The sequence below is a fragment of the Cnephaeus nilssonii genome (genome assembly GCF_951640355.1).
Source record: "Cnephaeus nilssonii genome assembly, chromosome: 13".
Taxonomy (NCBI): Eukaryota; Metazoa; Chordata; class Mammalia; order Chiroptera; family Vespertilionidae; genus Cnephaeus; species Cnephaeus nilssonii.
Window position 1 is genome coordinate 57158563 of NC_137084.1, and position 11226 is coordinate 57169788.

General features: G+C 43.4%; 1 protein-coding gene across 1 annotated transcript; it reads right to left on the minus strand.

Moving 5' to 3' along the window:
- Nucleotides 1-9755: 9755 nt before the first annotated feature.
- On the minus strand, nt 9756-10970 carry LOC307109644 (upstream-binding factor 1-like protein 1; the record flags this gene model as incomplete). Its single annotated transcript, XM_079788466.1, has 1 exon — nt 9756-10970. One exon carries the CDS (start codon nt 10968-10970, stop codon nt 9756-9758), a length of 1215 nt encoding a protein of 404 aa, XP_079644592.1.
- Nucleotides 10971-11226: the final 256 nt, after the last annotated feature.

Below are 11226 nucleotides of genomic sequence, written 5' to 3' on the forward strand. Positions count from 1 at the left end.
GCTCCTGCAAGTGGAGCAGGGGGAGGGGACACCATTCCAGGTGCTCAGACACATCACCAAGTGCTCCTCCTGGATCCACTCTGAGCCCTGGAGACTCCGAAGGCACTGCACCTGGAGGGAAGGCTAGTGGAAGTGAAGTTTGTCCACGGAGGCAGAGAGCATATTCCACATGTTGAGTGTGTGTTGCAGAACCTGCTTCCTGTCAGTCAGGGGGGCCCTGAAGGCAAGGTTGAGATCTTGATATATGGGCTGCCTTCTTACCAAAAGGATATGTCCAAGATGATCTTGACCTTGGCTTACTGACACAGCCCACTCAAAGTGCAAAGCTGAGAGAACAACGGTGTCCAGGAGACTGAGGCCCAGAGCTCCCCTGGCTGCTGTCCTGGAGGCACAACCCAGAGAGCTCCCAGACACTACCCAGCCAGGTTCCCAGGTTATGAAGGCATTTATGGGCCCTGGAGTGAGAACCAGGCAAGGTTCAAGAGGAAACCCCTATCTAGAGCCCTATGTTCTAGGTCCTGCTTCTGCAGCAGAAACTGGGGAAGGATGGTGTGGGTTGTTCTGTTTTCCCCTCCTGAATTCTACCCGTACCAGGATCAGCATGTTGGGATCTGGTAGTAATTTTGAGGTGTTTTTCCAAAGACTCAGAATTACTTTAGGCAAAATGCAGTGTACTAAAAATTTGGTATGTCTGTCATAAGTACTTCAGGATCATTTAGAATATGTTCTAAATAAACAAATCATTCTGAATCAAGAAAAGTGACTGAAGCACTAGAGAAGGAGAGAAATTTAAAAGAGAAAGCATAGTTGAGATGGTGCTTCTACTGGGGACAGTTCCTGCATCTGGTGTCCTGAGCCTTGTCACTTGAACTTCCATGTACTCCCTTAAATATATTTCCCATTTCATCTTGTAGTATTTCTTTCACCCAGTTATGAAACTTGAAGTAGGAATTGTCTTTGATTCCTCTGAACCCATCATCATTCAAAACTAGTCTCATATCAAGACCTGCAAACATTTGAATTTTTATTTGACTACATCTCCAATCAGTAAACATGAAAGTTATAACAAATGGCATAATCCAAGTCTTAGTTTTTTTATTGTTGATGCTGGTCATGATAATGACAATTTTATAGCTTTTCCTTTAGTGAAAGTAACAGGTGTGTACTTGATAAAATGTCACATACTACTAGAACAATGGATAATGAAAAACAGTGGGTCCCTTGCTTAAGGGAAACATGCAGGAGGCGGTGTGGAGAAGTGGTTTAAAGACCTGAAATTGTGCTACTAGGCATGCATGATCCACTGTTTCTCCCTGGATTATGGACGTGAGCTGCAGTGACCAGACAGGCCTCCTGCCTGTGACCCATGGGCAGTCAAGGACCAATGGCTGAGAGCAACCAAGGATGGGGTTCAGTCCTGAAGGTGTTTTTGCAGCTAGGTCATCATTTGCTCGTTCCTTGGGTAGCCCCTCCAGGTGAATTGCTTTCATCACAGCTTCGCCCTTCCCGGCCCCACAATCCAAAGCTGTGGACACAGAGTGCAGCAGCATTCAATGGTCGTGTAAAAAGTACAGTAAAGTTTGAAATGCGTGCCATGGGAAAATAAAAGAAAAACATGGGTCCCCTATCCCACTTATATGCTTGACCCACCTTTGTTTCTGTTCAGCAGACTAACGTGCTTTCACCTGATCAGTTTTATGTATTACCCATTTACCTCTTACTAGGGAAGATAGGCATTCAGTTTTCTCACATGGCTTCTTCTCTTAGCCTCCAATCACTTAACCTCATCCCATTTTCTCAGTTTATAGCTGCACTGTACTTGAGGATTAGAACACTTTTATTGTTTTCCTCCAGGTACCCATAAGCAATTTACCACACACTCTTCATCTATTCACACATCAGGTGATGTGGCCAAGCTCATTATCCCCTCAGGGCCTGTTCTCTGGCTCCTCTGGGCTCTCTGGTTCTCTCTGCCTGGGGCACAGATCTTGCCTGTGAAATTTTCCTTCACAGAGAAATCTGAGGGTACCTTCATTTATATCCTCTATTGCATCTTATGTTCTCTGGATTTTGTTTCCTCCTCTCTCTTGTTCTTTTAGCAACTTTTTGAAAAAGGTGTATGAAAGCCAAAGACCATGCATGTCTGAAAACATTATCTATGCCACACACAATTCTTCCATAGTTTGGCTAGGCATCAACTTTTGCTTGAAAATTCTGTACCCTCAGAAATTTGAATTCATGGCTGTTTTCCAGCCTTGATGATTGCTATTGAGATTTGGGCCATATGATCCCAGTTCTTTTGTCTCTGATATTTTTTAAAATAAGATTTTGAGTATTTTCTCTTTTTTCTTAGAGAGTAGAAGAGGGAAAGATGGGGGGAGAGAGACAGAGACAGAAAAATATTGATGTGAGAGAGACAGACTAATTTTAAATTTATACTGAATAGCTCTCAAACTCATGTATTCACCAGTCACCAGGAGAAAACAAATGCTCACGGTTGGGGGGTGGCTATGTGCATGTGGAAAATGGGCCAGTCACTTTAAAACTTCTGTAGAAATCAGGCCAGTGACAATAGAACTCATTAATGCGTGGGATACGGTGTGATCTCATGCTCATCATTCCTGGAACATTGTTTAAGAGTGGTGCCACTTGGATTTAAGTATGTAGACTATAGTTGTAGACATGTAATATTTATTAGTGGTGAAATTATTACAGTGTTTTTTCCAACATTTTGTAAAATTTGTCCAAAATAATAGTGAACTAATTACAAAAACATAACATATATATATTCAATTATAATCAAATCTTGGTTAAAAACATTTAAAAATTAACAGGATATTAATTTTCACATATGACACAGGGGCAGGAAATGAGACTTCCAGCCTCTAGAAGAGTGAAAACTAAATTTCTGTTGTTTATAGGCTACCCAGTCTATCATATTTTGCTATAGCAGCTCTAATAGAATCAACCTAATATTTTCTATAAATCTACTGTGAGCTAAGCATTGTATAATCATGAAGCTACTCTCTACTATTATCAGGCCTCATTGTAATTTTATTAGCAGTTTATTAATGTATACTAGTAAATAGGGAAACAGATGATAAAGAGGAAATGATTTTAACCAATGTATTCATATTATAATAGCAACTTCAGAATTTTAATGTATATTTGTCCAATTCCAGTGTTTGTGCCTTTTGTGACCAAAAAATGCTTCCTCTTACTGATTACATTGGTAGTCTTGGCTGCTAGACTGTGAGTGTAATGAAGTCAGAAACTATATCATTCATCTCTGTGAGACACGGCTTCTAAGTCAGGATGTGCTGAATGAATTAGAAAATGCATGCTGTCAATTCACAAGCAGAACCCTAATTGACTCTATGGATCTATCTAGCCTAGGTTATAAGCTGTACCACCACCTCATGGCAAAAAATGACTTCTGTGGTCTGCTGATTTGAAGTAGAAAGAAACATGTCTTAAAACTAGTTTTGTAGATTTAATGTCAAGGGGGAAGACAAGTGACACATTCTGCTAATGAATTTTCCAAATAAGCATACCATGTCATTCATAGGAAACTAAAAGGTCTCCAGGAACTTTGAGAATAAATGCATGTGTTTACACTTAGCCTCCCACTGAAACTGAAAAGAAAGAAGTCTACAGATGATAAGAACATTAGTCTTTGAATGCTAGATCACCTGCATTACTTCTGTACTTTCAATAAAAATCTGCTTTAATATTTATTTTAATAAGAGGAAACAAAAAATATTTTTAGGGGCTGCACTATTTACATAGATAAGATACAACATTCAAAGTCTTGATGTGATAAATAAAAAAATATTTCTCCTACAAAAATTTTTCCTATAGGATAGTGAACATCCAATGCAGTATACAGATGATGTGTTGTGGAATTGTGCACATGAAACCTGTATAATTTTATTAACTAGTGTCACCCCAATAAATTGAATAACAAGGAAAAAAATAAGTGAAGGTATCAATGTGATGAGTTGGAATAAAAATCTAGGTTACATTGAAAAAAAATATTTTTCTACACCAATAGTGAATATATGGACTTTGGGTGATAATGTTATGTCAATGTGGGTTCATTGGCTCTAACACACATACATGCCATGCTGGTGGGAGATGTTGACAATAGAGGAGATTATGCATGAGTGGGAAGAGGAGGTATATGGGAAAACTCTGTACGTGCCATTTAATTTGCTATTAACCTACAACTGCTCCAAAATAAGGTTAATTAAAAATATTTCCCTTTTTTATTTTAATTGTTTACAAATGTATAATCAACTGTAGAATTATACTTTTTCCTTCACTCTTTATTAACTAACTAGAAGCCCGGTACACGAAATTCGTGCATGGAGGGGGTTGTCCCTCAGCCCAGCCTGTACCCTATCCAATCTGGGACTCCTGGAGGGATGTCCGACTGCCCGTTTAGGCCCGATCCTGGTGGGATCGGGCCTAAACGGGCAGTCGGACATCCCTCTCACAATCCAGGACTACTGGCTCCCAACTGCTTGCCTGCCTGCCTTCCTGATTGCCCCTAACCGCTTCTGCCTGACAGCCTGATCACCCCCTAACCACTCCGCTGCCAGCCTGGTTGATGCTTAACTGCTCCCCTGCCAGCCTGTTTGCCCCCAACTTCCCTCCTCTGCCAGCCTGGTCACCCCTAACTGCCCTCTCCTGCAGGGTTGATCACCTCCAAATGCCCTCCCTTGCAGGCCTGGTCCCTCACAACTGCCCTCCCTTGCAGGCCGGGTGCCTCCCAACTGCCCTCTCCTGTTGGCCATCTTGTAGTGGCCATCTTGTGTCCACATGGGGGCAGGATCTTTGACCATATGGGGGCAGACATATTATGTGTTGGAGTGATGGTCAATCTGCATATTACTCTTTTATTAGATAGGATAGAGGCCTGGTGCACAGGTGGGGGCCAGCTGGTTTGCCCTGAAGGGTGTCCTGGATCAGGGTGGGGTTCCTTTGGGGCATGGGATGGCCTGAGCGAGGGACCTGTGGTGGTTTGCAGGCTGGCCACGCCCCCTGGCAACACAAGCGGAAGCCCTGGTATCTGGAATTTATTTTCCTTCTACAATTGAAACTTTGTAGCCTGGAGCGGAGCCAAGCCTGCTGCTCCCTCCGGGGCGGCAGCCATTTCTGTTGCAGTTAATTCACCTTCTACAATTGAAACTTTGTAGCCTTAAGCAGGTGAGCCCAGCCAGGGTGTGCGGAAAGCTTTGCTTCCCCTGTTGCCGCCGGCAACCCTGGCTTGCTCTCTCAAGCTCCGTTCTGCCCCCATTTCTGTTTGAATTTGTTTACCTTCTATAATTGAAACTTTGTAGCTTGAGTGGAGGCTTAGGCCTGCAACTGCTATCGGAAAGCTTGGCTTGCTCTGTTACCTGGGAAACCTTGCTCTCTGTGGCTGTAGCCATCTTGGCTGGGGTTAATTTGCATACTCGCCCTGATTGGCTGGTGGGCATGGCTTGGCTGGTGGGAGTGGTTTATGTAGCGGAGTGATGGTTAATTTGCATATTACCATTTTATTAGAGAGGATTCTGTGTTTAGCAACAAGCAAAGCCTGAAGAAAATTTAACTAGCCAGGATAACTTAGGAAAATTCTCTTAGAGCTTGGCAGGTCCTATGAAACCCCTCCTGAGACTCACATTTCCATTTCTGCTCGTGTGTGGAGAGGGTGGGTCACCTTCACTGTGCTTGTGGAGATGAGGAGGGAACATCACTGAAAGTACAATGAAAAGCATTGGGGCAAGTGGTGATGGGTGGGATCAATGCAGAGAGGATGCTCAAGGAAGGAGCAGGTGATGGGTGGGATCAATGCGGAGAGGATGCTCAAGGAAGGAGCAGGTGATGGGTGGGATCAATGCGGAGAGGATGCTCAAGGAAGGAGCAGGTTTTGATTTGGGATGATTTCTGGTTCTGACTCTTTGAGAATGCTGTTTCAGAGGAAAATTGTACTGGAGATGCCCATGAGATCTTTATGTTGTGAACTGAATTTCGGTGGAGATATATATATGCAAAATGAGGTCATGCCAGAAAAGTGTGGAGATTAAAATGAGAATATGCAGATTCCAACCAGGAAAACAGCAGAGCAGAGTGAGAGACCCCTTCAGAATCCAGGAGTTCAAGCTCCTTGAAGAAAAGGAATGCCTGATGAATGAGAGCCAATCAATAAGTGGATAAGTGCATGAGCCAAATCACTGTGCAACCTCATTTTTCCTCCTGATCTTGCTAGCTCCTTGCGACTCAGTTCAAGCATCACAGCACAAGGGATAGCCACCTTCCTCTGGACTGTCAGACACCATGCACATCATGGCACTCAGATGGTTTTTTGACAGTTAACATTTACTTTCTCTCCAATTTTATGCAAAGTGAAAGAGACTAGGTGCTAAGGAGCCCAGGCTAGGTGTATGGAACTGTTCTAAGAGATTTCCCTCCCTGGATCCTCTCCCATAAATACATTTTCTTTTTATTTTCTAGGAAAGAGAGAGGGAAAAATCCTTCAGGTCTATTGTTATAACTAGTGGCCCAGTGCATGAAATTCATGCATGGGGAGGATGGGGTGTCCCATAGCTCGGCCTTACCCTCTCCAATCTGTGACCGCTCAGTGGATATCCAACTGCTGATTTAGGCCCATAGGGATCAGGCCTAAACCAGCAGACATCCCTCTCATAATCCGGAACCTCTGGCTCTTAACCACTCATCTGACTGCCTGCCTGATTGCTCCTAACCACTCTGCCTGCAAGCCTGATCACCCCCAACTACACCCACTTCCGGTCTGATCACCCCTAACTGCCTGCCCCTGCTGGCGTGCTCACCCCCAGCTGCCACCCCTACCATCCAGCTCACCCCCAATTGCTCCCCTTGCTGGCATGCTCACCCCCAACTGCCCCCCACTGTCCTACTCGCCCCCAATGGTCTCCCTTTCCAGCCTGCTTGCCTCCAACTGCCCCCCTGCTGGCCTGCTCTCTCCCAACTGCCGCCCTGCCAGACTGCTCACCCCCAATTGCCACCCGTTGTTGGCCTGCTCACCCTTAACAGCCTCCACCTGCAATCCTGCTCACACCCAACTACCCCCTTGTTGGAAGCCACCCATTGTCTTCACTAGCAGAGAGGTGTGGACAAGGAACCCGGAAGGCTGGTTAACCTTGAAGCTCTGAAAGGTCAGAGCCAACCTCCCACTGTCTAGTTGAGACAATGATAGCTAAAGCAACCTCCACCTTTTAATCTTATATAAATCCTTGCTGATTGGCTATTACTGGAATTGCCTGCCTAGAGCTATGTGTGGATCCTATAGTATTAAGAGTTGGTCTCCCGCCTGGCCCCCAATATTCCCAAATTAATCTTTTCTAATCGCTTTCATTTGTGTGCGGCCTCCTCCAGAGCCCAAACCCTGAACCAGAACCCTGAACCACGTGGGATGTGAAAGGGGTTCATTACAAACTAGAGCGCAAACATGGGACACTACACCTCCCCACTGGCTGTTCACCCCAACTGTGCCCCCCACCAGCCTGATCATCCCCAACTGCCCTCGTTTCCTAGCCTGATTGCCCCTTACCATCTCTTCCTCGGCCCCACCATGATTGTTTTGTCCAGAAGTTCATCTTGAAGGTCTTCTGGAAGGTCTGGCGGGCTAAATAGCATATTCCCCTTTTATTATTATAGAAGATGTTTCTTGTTTCCCTCAGTCTGCTGCCCCCAGGCAGGTTTCATTACCGTGGGAACAATTCAAACCTAGTTTATGAAAAAGAGTTAGTGAATGTAGTGAATATACCCGGAAGCTTTGTGTAAATGTCACATTCCCAGCATAGGAATGGCTGGAAAATCTGCCTAACCTCTAGTCACCTTTTTAATATAGAATAAGAAAGTGGGTTTATTTCTGGAATATGATGATTGTTTAATATTAGGTCCTACAATTCCTAATGCAAATATATGTAAGGAAAATATTATTGATGAATGATAGAAGTGATGTGTTAAATAATAGTACACATTATGCGGTAAAAACAATAATATAAACATATAGGCATTTTAAGAATAGGTTATATAATTTACTTGTATTGTAACATTAATCAGCATAATTTCAAGAGTTGCAAATTCTTTAAACATGAGTTTGAAAGCCAGAAGCAAGACAGGCACATATGACTGCTATTACTTAACATTGTTCTGAATATTCCAACCAAAATTTTTAGAAAGAGAAAGAATTAGAGGTATAAAATATGTTAATGCTGCCTTTTTTTTGTAAAATGTACTTTATCTATCAAAACAGTTAATAATAGGTCACTAAGATATGTAGTTATCTAAATGCTCAAACCTTAATGGTTTTCATATAAAAATGATACAATTATTTTTATCATGCTTATATTCATGAGAACACAATATGAAAATAGCCAGGAATATACAGGGGGAAAGAATCAAATTTAATTTTACATTAAATAGATTTTCAAACATATCAGTAAACCTAATAATCAAAGCAACATGGTACTGCAACAATAATTCACAGGCAGACCATTAGAACAGAATAGTATATATTTACATGTCTGTATCTTTCTATGTAGCTATCTAGTATCTATCCATATACCTTATTTTGTTTGTTAATCCTCACTCAAGGATATATTTTCCATTGATTTTTAGACAGAGAGAAACATATGTGAGAGACAAATCAATTGGGTGACTCCCAAACACACCCCATCCTTGGGCAGGGATCAAACCTGCAACCCAGGTAGGTTCTCATGATCAGGAATTGAACTCAAGACACTTTGGAGTGCAGGCTAATGATCTAACCACTGATCACCCATAACTGTCCACCCTGCCATCCAGTTCACATGCAATTGCCCCCCTTGTTGGCCTGCTCACCCCCCAACTGAGGACAGCAGCCAGGGATATCCAGGTATTTTTGTATTTCTATCTGTTATCTATCTATGTATCCCTTCATTCATACATCTACCCATACATCCATCAACCCTGAAAGCTAAATAGAAGATTCACTTGAACCTGGAGAAACAGGAAGGAATTTAGGTTTTGCCAAGAAGAAATGCAGACACTACTTGGAGATGCAGTGTCCAAAATTATAAATCATTTATTGCATGCAGGTCCTCATTCAAATAAAAAAGCTAACCTTAGGAAATATAATTCTATTTGAAATTAGTAAGAAAGTCTCATAGAAATGTCAGATTTAAATATCCATATATAAATATTGCCTGCTACATGATGCTGCCCACTCTCACATTAAGAATGGCCAACTCCTTTCTCACACCAGATGAGTGTAAGAGTCCAGATGTGCAGTTCTTGCAGAGAATGTAGGAGTCACAGGCTCATGGTGGCCCCAGACGACCTCTGGCAGACAGAAAATGAGGACAGCAAAACTTCTTTCTTCAGAATACGCAGTCTAGTGCATTCTGCTCTTCACAGCTGCGCAATCATCTCACTGTTTCAAGTTCATTCATTGCTTGAGGGACCTAGGGGGAGTGGTACTGATGGTGTAGGGGGACCCAATAAAGGCTCTGATATATTTTTTCTCCCAGCAGGAACCTCTCTTCTCAGGTGTGTGGACCTGATATTGAGAGTACTGTCCCAATTCCCTGCTTCCCAATCTGTGCTACTCTGTACTGAGGAGAGGGGAAAGGAAATCAGAAGTAAAGCAATAAAAAGGGACAGGGAGAAGAGCCCTTCAGTTTACACAGATGCCAAAGACTTCTGTTGGGAAGTTCTCTGTCCCACCATCTAGGAATGAACAAAGCTCAGTTGGAGTCTGAGTCAGAGGTCTCCCCTGAGGAAGATGAGCTGCAGCTGCTGTCATCTTCATCGCTACTGCTGGAGTCTGAGGAGCTGCTGCTTTCTGCTTTTTCCTCATGCTCCTTCTTTTCTTCAGAACCCCGTGACGCATGAGACTGGTCCCCATTAGTCTCTGAAGATGCCATCCCGGGAGCCTGCCCCTGGTTCTGTGCAAGCCCTTCTTGCCGAGTCCTTGCTGATGGAGATTGCACATGTGTCCTGATGATCTTGGGGTCCGGGCCTCCACGCATGTTCATGATCTTACGCTTCCCAGAGGCTCTCTCTCTGTAGGCAGCATACTCTTCAGGAGACAGACTCTTGAGCCAGTGCTCCAGGTCCACCTTGTACTGTTTCTGCAGCTCCTCAGCCTGCTGCTTATAATGCTCCCTCTGGCTCCTTGGGACGCGCTGCCAGCGTCTGCTAATCTCCACCATGCGCTCCCTCAGGGGCAGGCCTTGCAGCTCCCTACTGGACCACAAATCCTGGTGGAACTTCTGGTATTCGTTCATGGGGGGCTTCTTGGGCTCTCCACGGAATTTTATCTTTTTTGGAAAATCATTTTCTGGGGAAGACTTCAGTTCTTTCCCATGTCCCTGAAACTTCTTGGGGGCTCTGCTTGGGCTCCTTTTGGGGACAACAGATGTCTTGGAGTTCTGCTCGGTCTCAGGGTGGTCTTTCCTGAACTGAGCCAGTTTCTCCTGAAACTCCTGTTTCTCCTTCTGGAAATCTTCCATATATTTCAGCCTCCTCTCCTCTGGGAGCTCCTTGTATTTCTCAGACATGACCTTGGTCAGTTCCTGGTTCTTGAGTTTGGGGTGCATTTGGGAATACTCAAGCCGATTCTCCTTGAAGAAGCGAAGGTAAGGAGTCAGGGGCTGCTTGGGCATGTCTGGATGTTTCTTGAGTTTTTTGCTTTTGTTAGAATTTTTAACATGTTCCTTAGCTTCCAAAACTAATTCTGTCAAAGTCCGATACTTTCTTATCTTCCTAGAAATCTCTAACCACTTGAGTTTGCACATTTCTCCAGAATAACCTTTAAAAGCTACTTTTCCCCAGTCCATATGTGACTGGGTTGTTTTGAATGCATGGTTGTCATTGGATGGCAGATTATTCTTCAGGAGGTCCAGTAACATCACAATGTCTTCCTTAGGCCATTGGCCTTGGACATTATTCAATGCCATTTCGAGGACTTTGGGCCACTTACAAGGTGTGGGTTATGCAAACACCACAGCAGAAACTCAAAAGTCTTCAAACTTAAGACTTAGCAGATGAGCTATTTTGGAAGTTTTGCAGTGTGTGTTCTATATTTCTGAGGAGAAATAGAAGAATGAATAAGAAAATCACAACTCACTTGGAAAATGTCCTTCATACAATTAAATTGCCTTAACAAAATAAAAAAAAAATGACCTGCCTACCTATGAAGCAAAATTTATGTTT